The sequence below is a fragment of the Bufo gargarizans genome, chromosome 2, assembly GCF_014858855.1.
Source record: "Bufo gargarizans isolate SCDJY-AF-19 chromosome 2, ASM1485885v1, whole genome shotgun sequence".
Classification (NCBI taxonomy): domain Eukaryota; kingdom Metazoa; phylum Chordata; class Amphibia; order Anura; family Bufonidae; genus Bufo; species Bufo gargarizans.
The window spans coordinates 338,284,600-338,301,811 of NC_058081.1; the positions used below are offsets into that span (position 1 = coordinate 338,284,600).

The window sequence follows — 17,212 nt, forward strand, 5'->3', positions numbered from 1 at the left end:
ACAGCTGACCAGTGTCGCCATGTTGCTGTACCCTAAAAATGGCCGGGTCCTGCAGGGGTTCAGGTGGGAAGAATCCTAAGTGCACGTGCCAGTATGAGCAGGTAAAGTATCGAATAAGGAAGCTAGTAGTAGCTGTTATTACAAAGCTGAGGGACATTTACATATATGTCAGATAACAAGTAAAGAAAATAGTGATAACTAGAATGGTACTGACCTTGGCAATCTCTTCCAAAGTAGCCTTTGCAGCACTGGGACACCCAAAAGACCAAGGTGCACTGTTGCATACAGCCCTCAATGGTTCTCCGGGAGTTAACCACATACTGACACTTTGACTTTTGACCCTGTGTGATAGATATTCCATATTATATATGCTTTTCCACTTATTATTCCATAACATAGACTGTCCTCGCTAACAAACTCACATGGCACTATTATCAATACCTTATATTATTGCCACCTACGCAGCTGTGTTAGTCCCCTTTCATTAGGTGTTAGGGGCCCATCATATTTTACTATGGGGCGCTATACATTCTAGTTCCTCCCCGCTTGTCACATGCTCTATACTGCCATGACAATTCTAGCCTATAGGTTGTTCTCTCCTTACCCCTGTACTACTCAGGGAGACAGGATATTCAGCACAGTGATTAAGGGGTCAGTATGGATGAAATGCCCAGATGTCATTGAGTTTTATTTTACCTTAGCTTTGCTTCCGGCAGGACACTTGGGAACATTAAAACACAGGCCACACTCTCCCTGTTGGAAAAAAACATTATATCTCATTAGGAATCACTGCGCATGCAGCCTAAATTCACACATTCAGGATTAGCCATAGACAAAAATTACATATATCAGTGGCTGGAATATGAGGCTGACACTTGGATGTCAGCTGCGGAGCGGACAAGGAAAACATATGACTAGCCCCACTGTCATTCAGTAGGGCTAATCCGGGCCTTTCCTCATCAAGTTCCTGAACCTGTGATCCTAGAAGTTATAATTTTTATAAGCATATATAACTACAGGGAGATTCCCTCGAAAAAGGCCCCAAATATTCTGTAATAACTATCTCTACGACGAAGCAATCTGAATGAAACAACATACAAGTGCTTCTCAGTATATGCAGCTTTGAACAAGCTGGGATGCCTCCACGTTGGAGCGATGAGGTAGGGCCCAGACCGCTATCGCAATATTTAACCTCTGTGACCGCCAGGTGCATACCGCATTCCTCTTTATTAGTATTACTAGTATTTTCAAGGGACTTTGGTCACCACAGTCGACGGATCTGACACCACCAGACTTCTTCCTTTGTGTAATGCTTAAAGGAAAAGTCTATCGGAACAAGCATCACATTATGGAAGATTTGAAGGAAAATATCCAACATGAAATTGCTGCTTTCCTCATCGTCCTACGGCAGCACAGCAAGTAGAACTATTAGACCTCAGATATACCTCTCAGAGAGATCATAAAGTGCTTAAATAACTTAAAGTGAGAGTACAGCTACTCAAGAGAAAAATATATCCACCATTTTATGTTGAATGACAAGATTGAACAGTTGAAATCACCATCTTATGCATACTGCCATTTTGTGATATCTTTTCAACACGTGTTTTGTACATGGACTATCTGCTGCGGAGGCGGCAGTGTTATATATGAAAGTTGAAGTTAATAAAGAAGTTATTTGAAGCATTTGGTGTGCTCTTTAAACCTACTGTTTCCATAGAACGGCGCTAGAGCAATTACAGAGTAATACAGGGAGTGCAGAATTATTAGGCAAGTTGTATTTTTGAGGATTAATTTTATTATTGAACAACAACCATGTTCTCAATGAACCCAAAAAACTCATTAATATCAAAGCTGAATATTTTTGAAAGTAGTTTTTAGTTTTAGCTATTTTAGGGGGATATCTGTGTGTGCAGGTGACTATTACTGTGCATAATTATTAGGCAACTTAACAAAAAACAAATATATACCAATTTCAATTATTTATTTTTACCAGTGAAACCAATATAACATCTCAACATTCACAAATATACATTTCTGACATTCAAAAACAAATCAGTGACCAATATAGCCACCTTTCTTTGCAAGGACACTCAAAAGCCTGCCATCCATGGATTCTGTCAGTGTTTTGGTCTGTTCACCATCAACATTGCGTGCAGCAGCAACCACAGCCTCCCAGACACTGTTCAGAGAGGTGTACTGTTTTCCCTCCTTGTAAATCTCACATTTGATGATGGACCACAGGTTCTCAATGGGGTTCAGATCAGGTGAACAAGGAGGCCATGTCATTAGATTTTCTTCTTTTATACCCTTTCTTGCCAGCCACGTTGTGGAGTACTTGGACGCGTGTGATGGAGCATTGTCCTGCATGAAAATCATGTTTTTCTTGAAGGATGCAGATTCTTCCTGTACCACTGCTTGAAGAAGGTGTCTTCCAGAAACTGGCAGTAGGACTGGGAGTTGAGCTTGAATCCATCCTCAACCCGAAAAGGCCCCACAAGCTCATCTTTGATGATACCAGCCCAAACCAGTACTCCACCTCCACCTTGCTGGCGTCTGAGTCGGACTGGAGCTCTCTGCCCTTTACCAATCCAGCCACGGGCCCATCCATCTGGCCCATCAAAACTCACTCTCATTTCATCAGTCCATAAAACCTTAGAAAAATCAGTCTTGAGATATTTCTTGGCCCAGTCTTGACGTTTCAGCTTGTGTGTCTTGTTCAGTGGTGGTCGTCTTTCAGCCTTTCTTACCTTGGCCATGTCTCTGAGTATTGCACACCTTGTGCTTTTGGGCACTCCAGTGATGTTGCAGCTCTGAAATATGGCCAAACTGGTGGCAAGTGGCATCTTGGCAGCTGCACGCTTGACTTTTCTCAGTTCATGGGCAGTTATTTTGCGCCTTGGTTTTTCCACACGCTTCTTGTGACCCTGTTGACTATTTTGAATGAAACGCTTGATTGTTCGATGATTACGCTTCAGAAGCTTTGCAATTTTAAGAGTGCTGCATCCCTCTGCAAGATATCTCACTATTTTTGACTTTTCTGAGCCTGTCAAGTCCTTCTTTTGACCCATTTTGCCAAAGGAAAGGAAGTTGCCTAATAATTATGCACACCTGATATAGGGTGTTGATGTCATTAGACCACACCCCTTCTCATTACAGAGATGCACATCACCTAATATGCTTAATTGGTAGTAGGCTTTCGAGCCTATACAGCTTGGAGTAAGACAACATGCATAAAGAGGATGATGTGGTCAAAATACTCATTTGCCTAATAATTCTGCACTCCCTGTAGACAGTCTGGTTAGACTAAAAGTCAGAGATATCAAAATTCTTCTAATGCCACAGCGCAAAAGGCACTTCATAGTGCTGTGCCTGCCACAATATGTTCAGGAACATGGAGAGCCGCATCGAAATATGTCTGTCAGAAAACACAAATCACCTCGCAGCACTGCATGTAAACGTAATGCAATCAATTACATATACAGTATGTCAAGGTATGCAGCGTATTTTTATTAAATAATTTTTTTATTTGATTTTATGATGGAGAACAGATGCCACTGTATGGCATCAGTCTGAGGCATCCGTTTAACATATACGTTTTTTGTATACGTTAAACGGATGGGAAAAATGTGATGTGAACCCAGCCTAAAAAAGAAAAATTTAACTTACCATTATATCCAAAGTCATGAAATTGTCACATCTACCCGCCAAAGTAGAGGGAGCAAGCAGGCAGTCAATGCCATATGCTATTCCTCCTTTAAAAGCAAGCTGCCGCTGGATAAGCCTGCACTGTCTGTTGTCCAGAAGAATGTCTCCCTAGACAAAAAAGAATGTATTACAGTTAATAAATTGTATAGGAGAATGGGGGGCTATAAAGGTTAATAAAACATACAGTAATAAACACAATGCACATTTATTAATAAAATATAGAAACAACTTTTGCTGTGTTTTCTAAAGTTCATCATAAGGCCTCATGCACACGACTGTATCCGGCTGTCTGTGTTGCAAATGTTTTTTTGTGGACCCATTAACGTCATGTGCTTTTAGAATCTATATGTCTGTTGCGCAAAAAGATGGAGTATGTCCACAAAAAGCAGACCATAGATCCATTGAAAACAATGGGGCTCTTAAATAAAATGCGGTTGACACGCGGACCACATCTCTATTTTGCGGATCCACAATTTATGGACTGCAGAATGGATACGGTCATGTAAATAAGACCTTAGGGTGTGCACACATTTACTTTTTTACATCACAATGCCCAGAGGAACCCCCACTCCACACTGTCAAACGTCCCCTGCGCCACTGGATGTCCGTCCATATTCTTTTTATATAGTTCAATTGGTAGCCCATCTGGGCCTGCTGCTTTTCCCATGGGCATTTCATTTATAGCTGCCATTATCTCATCTAATGTTATAGGTTGTTCTTACTGGTCTGCCTGATATCTATTAAGTGTTGGAATATCAATAACCTGTAGATAATGTACTATTCTGTCATCCCCAATTCTTTTTTAACATATTGGGGCCATAATTCCTAAAAATCATGGGTCTTCCCCCTTTCCAATGCATTTTACTTTTCACAAACAAGTTTCCCACCATACAATCTTTCTTAAAGTGTCACGGTGCAGTTCACCGTGACGTGGTTTGCCGTGTAGGCTGGCTGCATGTCCCTTGGCGTGCTGGCTGCGGGTGTCTCTGTGCAGGCTGGTTGCTAGTATCTGCGTGCTGGCTTCGGTATCATTGCTGTTCCTGCCTGTGGTTGCATGTACCCCATTGGCAGATAGGGCTGCTTTCATTGCTGACCTGCCTGTGAACCTCCTGTTTGGACCTGTGAGGGTTAATTCCCCTGTGTGGCTCTGTGGGAGTGTTCCTGGCAGGTGCGCTTGTTAGCTGGCTATTTCAGCCTGTGAGCGTGGAGCCTCATGGTCAGTCTTCCTTGGTTTGTTTGCTATGTCACGTCTTGCCCTGCTTTGCCTTGTTTTGCCTTGCCTGTTTCTGTCCTTGCCCTTTGCTACTGACTCTTGGGGTCCTTTATGCATGTTCCTGTCTGTCCCTGTATCTGTCCTGCGCCTAGCAGAGCGTATCTGCGTCGGAGCGCCTAGCAGAGCATATCTGTGTCTGATCCATGTTCCTGTCTGTCCATAGGTCTGTGTGGTATTTCCTTGTTCTGCATTAATGTTTCTGTATTTTGCACTGTTATGTCCTATGCCTGTTCATGTCTGTATCTGTATCTATCCATAGCTTAGCAGAGCTGTATCTGCGTCCGAGCGCCTAGCAGAGTGTATCTGCGTCTGTCTGTCCATGCCTGCCTGCTTTTGTCTGTGGCAGTCTTTAATGTTTCTTGTATTCTGTTCACGTCTGTCATTGTCATGTGCTTCTGTTACCTTGCACAGACTAGCACTAACTGGATAGACTATGCTGTAACACACCTCCTTCAATTGGTAACACCAATTTTATTCATAAACTTGTAGTATATGAGGAACGGAATAACAGAGGAATGGCACAACATGGACCATAAGAATAGATGCCCCAGAATTGTCATTTCATGTGGAATACAATTATCTATTAAAATGGACAAGTCAGGAGAGGTGACAGGTCCTCTATAGGTGGGTCAAACAAAAGATGCAAAACCAATAAAAAAGTAGAGTATGTACTGATAATCTGTAATACAACTATAAGCTTTACATAACAATGCAGCGGTTGTTCCACCGCCCTTTAACCAATGCCCCTCCTATCTCTACAGTTAATATGTATGACCATCTCTCATTTTTCCCCTCACCCATGACGGCACCCAGTGCGACTCAGGACCTCCCATCAGGACAGGAAACCTGAGAAGATAAAAAGGAACACACCTCCTCCCAACACCAGTTCAGGTTTCCTGTCCTCCGGATGGGAGTTCCTGAGAAGCAGTGCAGCGATCGCTGCGTGAACATACCTCAAGGAAGAGCGCTGGGGGAGGTCTGTGGCATGGCCGTGGGAAGACCTATCCCTGGGGAGCGGTAGTTCTGTGGCCGTGCCGGAAGCCGCTCCCCACAAGTCTGCCTGCGCCCGCACTCGCTACCGGTCCTGGGGGAGCCGCTGTGGCCGTGTTCAGGCGGCTCCCCACGCCGACATGCCCTAATCAAAGATGGCTCCCGCGCGTCTAAAGCGCTTATGCGCATGCGCGGGGCCGTCCTTTGGGGCACTAGCTGATGACGTCGGGGGGGGGGGCGGAGCTCTCTCCCGACGCACAGGACCCGGAAGTGAGGTCCGAGGCGCGTCCTTTAAACTTATAAATGCGGCAGCAGGTGCAGGCAGCCAGCGGGGCACAGGTTTTGTGCTGAAGTAGGATCCAGCTGGAGCATGACGGACCCTACTGACGGACGCGCTGAACCCCTGGACCCCTTGAGGCCTGCAAGTCCGGTATTGGCCTAAGGACGGGGAGAAGAGGATTCAGGTGAGAACATTCCTCCTTTTTCTTTACTAATTAGGTGTTTCTATCTTAGATTCCCAAGCCTCCTAAAAAGTCAGCTTCCAAGTCCAAGCATAAGGAGTGTGCAGACTGTAAGGCGGCCCTATCTGCATCTTATCAGAAGTCCCTGTGCACGGCTTGTATAGACAAGCTGGTAGCGGAACAGTCCCAGACTCTTACAAAATCTATGAAGTCCCTCATCAAAGCGTCCTTCAGGGCGTTCAGTAAAGGCCATGCCAGGTCCCCGGATAAAGTCACGGAGTATGATACCATGGAAATGGACTCATCCGATAGCGAAGCCAGAGAATCCGGACAGTTAGACTCCAGTAATTTAGACTCCTCGGATGAGGAATATTCAGGGAAGTCCTTTTTTTCACCCGAGGATACGCAGCCGTTACTAAAAGCGGTCCGGGCAACTATGCAACTGGAAGACATTAAGCAGACCAGATCGGTTGCGGATCAGGCCTTTCAGGCTCTAGGCCCTAAAAAACATAGGGTTTTTTCGGTACATGAGAGCATGCAGGCTATTATTAAGAAGGAGTGGAAGAATCCTGATAGAAAGTTCTTCATACCCTCCTCGGTTAAAAGGAAGTACCCCTACGAAGAAAAAGTGTCCTCAAGTTGGGATAGGGCCCCTACGGTGGATGCACCAGTCGCCAAGATTGCAAAAAAGTCTGCCCTCCCCTTCGATGATTTAGGCTGTCTCTCGGACCCATTGGATAAAAAAGCGGATATATATCTTAAACGGGCTTGGGAGACGTCGGCCGCCTGTCTCAGGCCGGCAGTCGCAGCCACTTGGGTTTCCCGGTCACTAAGACTATGGATCGACCAGCTAGAGGCGCACCTTAAAGAAAAGAGGCCTAGAGAAGAGCTTCTAGCCTCTCTCCCCTCCTTCGCAAGGGCAGCTGATTTTTTGACGGACGCCTCCACCGACGTGATGCGCTTCTCCGCCAGAGCCAGTGCTATGACAAATGCGGCTAGAAGGGCTATCTGGCTTAGATCCTGGAAGGGTGACCAGGGATCCAAGGCCAGACTCTGTGCCCTTCCGTGTGAAGGTGACAGGTTATTTGGGTCATCTTTAGATGACATATTGGAGAAGGCCTCTGACAAGAAAAGGGGATTTCCTGTCCCTCAGAAGCCCCCCTTTTTTCGTAGGCCCCAGCAGGGTTTTAGGAGACAGAGGGGCAAGCCCTATGATAGGAAGGAAAGGGATCGGTTCCAGAGGAAGTCTAGCGGCTTTCTCTTTAAAACCCAGGATAATAAAAAAGATAAGCAGCAATGACGCCAGTCCCCAGGTTGGGGGAAGACTCTCCTCCTTCCTCCCGGCCTGGTCAAAGATCACCCAGAACAAATGGGTTTTGGGAGGGATAGCAGAGGGGTTCAGGCTGGAATTCCTCTCCTATCCCCAAAATTTTTTCACCCGCACTCCAACGCCGAAAGATCCCTTAAAATCCACAGTGTTAGAGGCAGAGGTTCAGTTGTTATTGGACAAAGGAGTCGTTTGTCGAGTTCCAAAAGAAGAAGAGGGCAGGGGTTATTACTCCCCACTCTTTCTGGTAAGAAAGCCCAATGGGACCTTTCGAATGATTTTAAATCTGAAACAATTGAACAAGTTCCTGAAATACAAGAGATTCCGGATGGAGACGGTAAAGACAACCATAGACCTGCTATACAAGGATTGCTGGATGGCAAGTATAGACTTAGAGGATGCTTATTACCACATCCCTATTCATCCCTCCTCCCAAAGGTTTTTGAGAACGGCGGTCCAGGTGAGGGGCCAGTTTCTGCATCTCCAGTACAGGGCCCTCCCGTTTGGGGTCTCACAAGCCCCAAGAATTTTTACCAAAGTGGTGGCGGAGATGGTGGCATTCCTCCGATTGTCCAGGGTAGTGTTAGTACCCTATCTGGACGACTTTTTGTTCATAGCCCAGACAAGGATACAGTTACAGACGGATCTCGTCCTGGCATGTTCTCTATTGAAGGATCTGGGATGGAAGGTCAACCAAGAAAAATCTTGCCTAACCCCCTCTCAAAGTTGCGTATTTCTAGGGATGCAGCTAGACTCCACGGCTCAGAAAACATTCCTTCCTCAAAAGAAGGTAGTTGCAATAAAAGAACATGTTTGGGTCTTGTTCCGCTCCTTCCGATGCTCCATCAGGAAGGCGATGGCAGTATTGGGGCACCTGACGGCCACGATTCCCGCCGTACCGTTTGCTCAGATTCACACAAGATCGTTACAGTGGGATATCTTAAAGACATGGAATGGTCTCCCACAGACGCTAGAAGAAAAAATTCATCTCTCCTCCAGAGCAAGGTATTCCCTCCTATGGTGGACATCCGAGAGGAATCTTTCGGCGGGAATGCCCTGGTCCTTCATAGAACCCATACGGATAACAACAGACGCCAGTCCGTGGGGTTGGGGGGCCCACTCAGATGGGAAGTACTGGCAGGGAAGATGGGATTTAAGAACCAGGGCCTGCACGTCAAATTACAAGGAGCTCAAGGCAGTAGAAAGGGTCCTAAGAGTGGCAGTCCCAGATGTCTTAAACAAAAAACTGGTCCTTTACTCGGACAATTCAACAACGGTGGCCTACATAAATCATCAAGGCGGAACAAGGGTGCCGTCCCTAATCTTCCTCTGCCAGGAAATTTTTCAAATCGCAGAAGACAGGAACCTGCTCCTATCAGCAGTACATCTGAAGGGGAAAGAGAACACGGTGGCCGACTTCTTAAGCCGAGTGGAACTCAACCAGGCAGAGTGGAGTCTGAACGGAGAAGTTTTTTCCCAGATTGTCTTAAAGTTTGGGGCCCCAACTATAGACCTCTTTGCTACCCGGAAGAACAGGAAGATGGAGAGGTTTTTCTCTTTAAATCACACAGAGAATCCTACAGGGGTGGACAGTCTGGCCCAGGACTGGAGCCGGGAACGCGGCTACGCCTTTCCACCTATGTCTCTAATTCCACAGGTACTGAAGAAGGTGAGGAGGGAAGGAGCCTCTATAATCCTGGTAGCCCCAAAATGGCCCAAAAGAATCTGGTACTCCACCCTGTTAAATCTAGCCAGAGGCCCCCCCTGGATGATCCCGCCCAGGGAGGACCTCCTTTCCCAGGGACCAGTATGCCATCCCAATCCGGAAGCTCTCCAGTTGGCAGTATGGAGTCTGACAGGGACATCTGGTTGAGGAGAGGGCTTTCTAGCAGAGTCGTTTCCACCCTTCTAGGCGGTAGGAAAGCTACAACAGCCAGGAAGTATAACAGGGTGTGGAATATCTTTGCTTCCTTTCTGGGGTATAGCCCCGATCCATTTAGCCCCCCAGAAATATCTAAGATCTTGGACTTTTTGCAGGCAGGCCTAGACAAGGGACTCAAAGCCTCCACCCTAAAGGTACAGGTGTCGGCTTTGAGCTATTTTTTCGACTACCAGTTAGCTGTCCACCCTTGGGTCAAACGTTTTCTTTCTGCCGCAGCCAGAATCCATCCATCTGTAAGACCCCTTTCCCCCCCATGGGACCTGAACAGGGTCTTGACAGCCCTAACCGATAGACCATTTGAGCCCTTGTTAGAAATCCCTATTGACGTCCTGACCATTAAAATGGCATTTCTCCTGGCAATTACCTCTGCTAGGAGGATCTCTGAGATCCAGGCCTTCTCTGCACATCCTCCTTATACTGTCATACAGGACAATCAGGTAGTGATCAGGCCCCTGCCCTCCTTCCTTCCCAAGGTAGTCACGGATTTTCACAGGAGCCAGGACATAGTGCTACCCTCTTTTTTCCCTAACCCTTCCAATGATAGGGAAAAAAGCTTCCACTGCTTGGATGTTAAAAGATGCCTGTTAGTGTACCTTGATGCTACGGCTTCATGGAGGAAAGACGAGAACCTTCTTGTCCAGTTCCTAGGGGGGAATAGGGGTAAAAAAGCATCCTGCGGGGTTATTGCCCGGTGGGTGAAGAAGGCTATAACGAAGGCTTACATCTCCTTGGGCCTTTCCCCTCCCTCCGGATTTGGGGCTCATTCCACTCGCTCAGTGTCTACCTCTTGGGCGGAAAGGGCTAATGTGTCTCTAGCCCAGATTTGTAGGGCAGCTACTTGGAGTTCCCCTCATACCTTTCTCAAACATTATAGATTACAGCTCCATTCTGACGCCTCGTTTGGGGAGAAGGTCCTTCAAGCTGTGGCCCCCCCCTAGACGCTATTTATAGTCCATCTCGCACTGGGTGCCGTCATGGGTGAGGGGAAAACAACATTGCTTACCGGTAATCGTTTTTCTCGATACCCATGACGGCACCCGATAGTTCCCTCCCCACATATAGATGTAGATACAGATATATTTGTATAAACTTGTGTATAGGATATCACTCAGGTCTATATGAAGTAATATAGATTTAAAAAAAAAAAAAAAAAGAATATATATATATATATATATAAAAAAAAAAAAAAAAAAGGGGGATCTTTTAATCCCTTATCACTTCTCTCCGGAGAACAATTTATTTCTTCCACTGGTGTTGGGAGGAGGTGTGTTCCTTTTTATCTTCTCAGGTTTCCTGTCCTGATGGGAGGTCCTGAGTCGCACTGGGTGCCGTCATGGGTATCGAGAAAAACGATTACCGGTAAGCAATGTTGTTATCTTGTCACTTTTAGTACTTTATGTCCATTTACACCATGTTACTGTAATTATATGGAAATAAAATGCCCTCTACTTACAATAGAAGAATCATTATCAGCACATTTTACACTGATATCAGATCCCTGAAGTGTCTTCATTGATCCTCTGATGAGAAGGTCATAAGCGTCAATCTGTAATTAGAAAACATACTTCTTGTTGGATTGGTACTCGTACCTAGCCTGATCGCAGAGGCTCATGTATGCTTAGGTCTTAGTTTTTAACACTCTGCAGAAGAGCTGAAATTGAATTAATCTCATTCACAACATAAGACGGGATGCCATATCACTAGAATAATATAATCCACAGCTCCTCTATAATGGGAAAAATACCCTTTAGAGATGGTGTCAGGAGTGATAGTAGTTGAAAGCAAGTTTCAGCTGCTTTAATTCCCGACCCGATTTATAAAGACTATGGGCCAGATTTATCACGACTCTGACAGCTCACTCCACTTTCACATATGGCTAAAGTCAGTTTTAGCCAAGTCAGATTTATGATCGGCCCTTTAAGACTGTAATAAATGTGGTTTGACGGTAGCAGTTTATCCGTCAGTAAGCGGCTTTACAAAAGTCGCACATCTTTACAAAAAAGTGGCACGTTTTTATGAAAAAGTTGCATGTTCTATGAATCGCAGTAGTGATCACTCATCCTAAAAAGTGGAGGTGATTGCTTCATGTAAATGCAGCTCTGACCTCTGCTCACAAACAGGTAATTATCAGGAATGAATGGTTCATTCCAGATAATTGCCTGGTCAGTCAGCCTATATAAAGGGGTCTATAAGCCTCATTCAGATGGGCATATTTTTGGTCTATGTGCAATGGACTGTGCACAATGGGCCAGATTTATCATGACTCTGACAGCTCACTCCACTTTCACATATGGCTAAAGTCAGTTTTAGCCAAGTCAGATTTATGATCGGCCCTTTAAGACTGTAATAAATGTGGTTTGACGGTAGCAGTTTATCCGTCAGTAAGCAGCTTTACAAAAGTCGCATGTTTTTATGAAAAAGTCGCATGTTCTATTAAAAAGTCTCATAAGATAAGCATGGTCCTCACTGGAGTGAAACTGCGACTTTTTTGCGACTTTTTAAATAGTCCCAATAGTAAATCTGTCTAGAGATTCATTTGCATAAGAAAACACGCCCACTTTCAGAAAACTGTCGAGCATAGTGCAGAGCAGAAAAAAGTCGCAAATTTGTGCGCAGTTTTAGCGTTTGGGACTTTTTTTTTTACTTTTTCACTCCATTATTCTGACCTGAGCTAATGATAAATCTGGCCCTATATCTCCCGATGTACCTGATGTAGAGCTAAGCTGCTAACCCTGGTCTTGTTTTCTAGTTTAGATTGTCAGCTCCTACAGAGCCCGAGATGTGAGAGGTTAAAGCAGCTCTCCTCCCTTCAGCGGGCTGCCATCTCAGCCAGCCTTGGAATGAAGGGACACACGAACAGATTCATTTGTAAAAACAAGTGTTTTTATTATGCAAGAAGTATAACATATTAAAAAGTATATAAATTTGTCATAATTGTACTGATCCACAGAATACATGATTATATTGCTTATAAGACACAGTGAATACTGTAAATATAAATCCCACAAAATAATATTAAAGTGCTGTTTGTTTTAAGTACACTATATGTACCGTAAAATGGTTCCTAAAAAACTACAACTTTTCCTGTAAAATTCAGGTCTCCTATAGCTAAATTAAATAAAAAAATAAAAAGTTATGACTGCTAGAACACGGAGAGGAAAACTATTACTGGTCCTTGAAGCTGAAATTAGCTATGTCACTAAGGGTCAATTCACACGTCCGTAGTGTATCGCGGATCCGCAATGGATTCGCAATACACCTGGCCGGCACCCCCATAGAACTGCCTATTCTTGCCCGCAATTTCAGACAAGAATAGGACAATAGCACTATTTTCTGGAAATGCTGTCCGCATCCATTCCTGCCCCATAAAGAATGAATGGGTCTGCACCCGTTCCGCAGAATTGCAGAACGGGTGCGGACACATTCACGGACGTGTGAATGGACCCTAAGGGGTTAAAAATCATTTCAGTCACATGAATTGTTCGCCAACTATATTTACTTCAGACATAAATGTAAAATCTGCAATAAAAAAGTGACCTATTTGGGAGGGTTTTTCAAATTTTGGGGGTTTAAAGGGAATCTGTCACCAGGACATTTACTGGTAAACTAACCCCCTTCTCCTTCTTGATTTACAGGGCTAAGTCCCCGCATGGCCATCTTGTCAAATCTACTGTGTGTGATTTGAACAAATCCTTATTTGATAGCTGATATCAAATGATTATGCCGTCCCTCACTGGGTGCACACTGCATATACCGTAGGCATAATGGAGCGCATTCAGCGGTCTGAAGCCTTGATGACTGATACATTGATATGACGGCTCAATAAACTTTAGGGTATTGTTGGCCAAACCTGACAAGCAGTTCTGTAACTAAACGTCAAAGTCTGTAGTGGTGCATCTTAAATGTTGACGATACGTTCATCGTCAAAAACAGTAACGCACCCAGATAGAAGTGTCATTGTCATGACAGGGCTCCCAACTGGCATTTGTCCAGTGCGCCTACACACATCAAGGGTTACCCAGGAATGTTCCTGCCAGACTGCATCACTTCCTTGGCCTGCCCGGTAGGGTGTGTCAAAGGGACGTTTTTGCTGCAGCCAGGTAAGAAAAGGTAAAGAAAACCCGGCAGGGACACCCGGTGCACGGGGCTGGATCTAATAAGTTAATGCTGCATTTATATTATTAATGGCATTTCCCCACATTACCCATTTTTGGGCTGGAACTGGACCACCACTTTACCATATATCCATGCTAGTCTTACCTTTGCATCTCGGATGATATGATACTTTAAGTACTGTGCAAGTTTTTCTTTGTTCTGAGTATTATACAGAAAATCACTTTGCTCCTTGGGTAAAGATTTCATGACTTCGTCTGATGGCAGAAACACAGTGACCGGTTGATGTAGTGGATCATCTATGAGTTTCATGATATTGGAATCCTGCCAATTATAAAAAATAAATGCTTCTTAAGTCTTTAGACTGGCATGGACAAGCTCTAGACATTTAGACCGAAGGCAACAGAATACAAGTAAATTCAGTGTCCAGCCATTCGGATTATTGAGTAGACATTAAACCTCGATCTACTGGCAGACTGAAAATCGTATTCCAGTTGTAAATTTAGATGTTGCTCATATTGTTTGTAGTGAGCCATTAGGGTAACATATGTGGTAGACATGCTTCCATGCGGATTATATGGGGGGATCAGTCATTTATTACACTACCAGTAAAGTGAGAAAAAATCCACTCAGAAATACTAATTTTGAGTGGAATTTAAATGACATCTGTCAGAAGATTTGTACCTACAGTATGAATGTGCATGTCCACTTGGCAGCTGAAGGAATCTGTGTTGGTCCCATGTTCATATGGGCCCGCATTACTGAGAAAAATAATGCTTTAATATATGCGGAGCAACGGGGGAGTTGCTGTTACACCTAAAGGCTCCGCTTTCTCTGCAATTGCTGCACCCTCTCCACTTTGTGATGTTTTCATTGCCCGGCCCTGTCAATCAAAGTGCAGGAGGTGTGGTAGTTGCAGAGAGAGCAGAGCCTCTAGGAGTAAAGGCAACGCCCCTGTTGCTCCTAGAGGATCATTTGCATATATTAAAACATCATTTTTCTCAGCAATGTGGGCCCATAGTCTCTAGCTCTGCTCAGCTAAAGGCAGGTAGGAATGCCAACATGGTAGCAGTGAAACTCTTTGACTTGGGTTTTCATTGATTTTAATGCAAGCAGCAGGAAGACAGACAACAGTTATATTATTATTATTATTACTTAGAATAGTAACAGTGTACTATGTACATCTCACAGAGAAATAGCTCAATATATGCTTCATGACAACATATGGTAATGTATTCAGCTAAAAAAAGCGGATTTAACTCAATGCCCAAACATGCAGTACATGTATAGGTTTGGTATTGACATTTTACATACACACCATTTTTTACATGTTCTGTTTCTTCATTTAAATGACCCTGACTATTTGCATTACTTATATATTTGTATTACTTATTTATGTATTTTAATCATTTAATCGGGACATGAGTCTATTAGAGATAAAGACAAACACAGCAAGTCCATCCTATTACGTACCTGTAGTAATTTGTACATTTCACTGTATCCATTTGCATCTGCTATATCTTTTAAATTACCCTAAGGGGGAAAAACAGAATTACCACGAGTGCATTCACTGTAATACCATGTGAGTGGTATAACACTGGCGGAAAAGCTAGGAATTGAACATATACTGCCATAGATATAGCTTGAATATCATATCCATCATTCCCATTTCATCAATTGTCTCATCTATGCCTGAAAACCATAGCTTGGGCCACTATAAAGATACAGTGACTGACATCCTTCTCTATATAAGTGTGTATGCAGAGATAGTCACTGATAACACCTCCCCCATGTACAACTGAGGTCAGAAAGAGGGAAGATTTAAATGTATAAAATGCTAGTTTTACTGAATCAATCTGCTCAGCGCCTCCTGCTTTATGCTGCCCATAGACTGGACTGCATTGTCATTGTGATGGGTATCCTTTAACTTTAAAGGTTTGTCCCATGAAAACTATTCTACATTTTCAAGCCAGCACCTGGATCTGAATTCTTTTATAATTGCTTGTAATTAAAAATTATTCAATAAAATGCATCTGTATTTTGCCACCAGTTTGTTCTCTTCCTTATTTCTCTGTCCACCTGAGTAACATCACTGAGGTGGTCACACATACTCAGTTCTATCCTTCAATTGACAGCAGCAATATCTACTATTAGAAGCTATGACGGGAAAGAGCTCTAGCATTAAGAACACGCCCCAGAGAACACCCCCCCCCCCCCCCCGAGCTATAACCAGGAGAGAACTTCATCAGAAAGGATATGCCCCCCTGAGCTGTGACAGGGAGAGAACTGCAGCAGAGAGCACACACACCCTGAGCTAGGACTAGGAGAGAGCTTCAACAGAGAGGATATGCCCCCCTGAGCTGTGACAGGGAGAGAACTGCAGCAGAGAGCACACATCCCCTGAGCTAGGACTAGGAGAGAACTTCAACAGAAAGGATATGCCCCCCTGAGCTGTGACAGGGAGAGAACTGCAGCGGAGAGCACACACCCCCTGAGCTAGGACTAGGAGAGAGCTTCAACAGAAAGGATATGCCCCCCTGAGCTGTGACAGGGAGAGAACTGCAGCAGAGAGCACACACCTCCTGAGCTAGGACTAGGAGAGAGCTTCAACAGAAAGTATATGCCCCCCTGAGCTGTGACAAGTAGAGAACAGCAGCAAAAATACCTCCTTTGCTGTAACAAGGAGAGAACTATGGCAGAAAGGACACCCCCTGAGCATTGGCAAGGAGTGAGCTGGGGCTGAAAAGACACATGCCCTAAGCTTTGGCAAGAAAAAGATGCATCAGAAAGGACACACCTTTGAGCTGTCAGCTTGATATAAATCTAGCAGAGCAATGAATGGGGAGATCTCTGGATTCATGTGAGGTACAGAGCTGGTTCTAGCTTTGTTAGAAAGAGGATGTCATGTATCATATGATGTCTGATTCTCCTCCTCTAAAGGGGGGTGCCTCTTATGGGCAGGTGCATCTTATAGGGTGGAAAATATATAACTTAGGGCTTGTTCACACGACCGTGCTGTTTTTTGCGGTCCGCAAACGGATGCAAGTTGCGGAACGGACCAGGAGGCCCATTATAGAAATGCCTATTCTTGTCCGCAAAACGGACAATAATAGGACAGGACTCTTCATTTTACGGGGCCACGGAATGGAGCAACGGATGCAGACAGCACACAGAGCGTTTTGCGGACCCATTGAAATGAATTGTTCTGTATACGGACCGTATGTGGAACGCATAAAATGGCCCATATACGGAACGCAAAATATTTTCAATGTGAACGAGCCCTTACTGTAATGTCCCAGGTATAGCAGAAACATTTCACAAGTCTTGTAACCTACAGCACCCTCACTGTGTGAAGATACTGTACGTATGCCTCATCTCTGTAATTTATCTTTTCGTGTATA

The 17,212-nt window shown here is 44.4% G+C and overlaps 1 protein-coding gene across 1 annotated transcript in view; it reads right to left on the reverse strand.

The window, feature by feature from the left end:
* STAB2 (stabilin 2) overlaps positions 1-17,212 on the reverse strand; it is a 165,242-nt gene that overhangs the window by 24,491 nt on the left and 123,539 nt on the right. Inside the window, exons 50-55 of the mRNA XM_044280594.1 lie at positions 15,285-15,344; positions 13,959-14,135; positions 11,152-11,244; positions 3,667-3,813; positions 697-753; positions 215-341 (exon numbers count right to left, since the gene is read on the reverse strand). Of these exons, the coding sequence (XP_044136529.1) occupies positions 215-341; positions 697-753; positions 3,667-3,813; positions 11,152-11,244; positions 13,959-14,135; positions 15,285-15,344 (661 nt within the window). The remainder of the gene's footprint in view (positions 1-214; positions 342-696; positions 754-3,666; positions 3,814-11,151; positions 11,245-13,958; positions 14,136-15,284; positions 15,345-17,212) is intronic.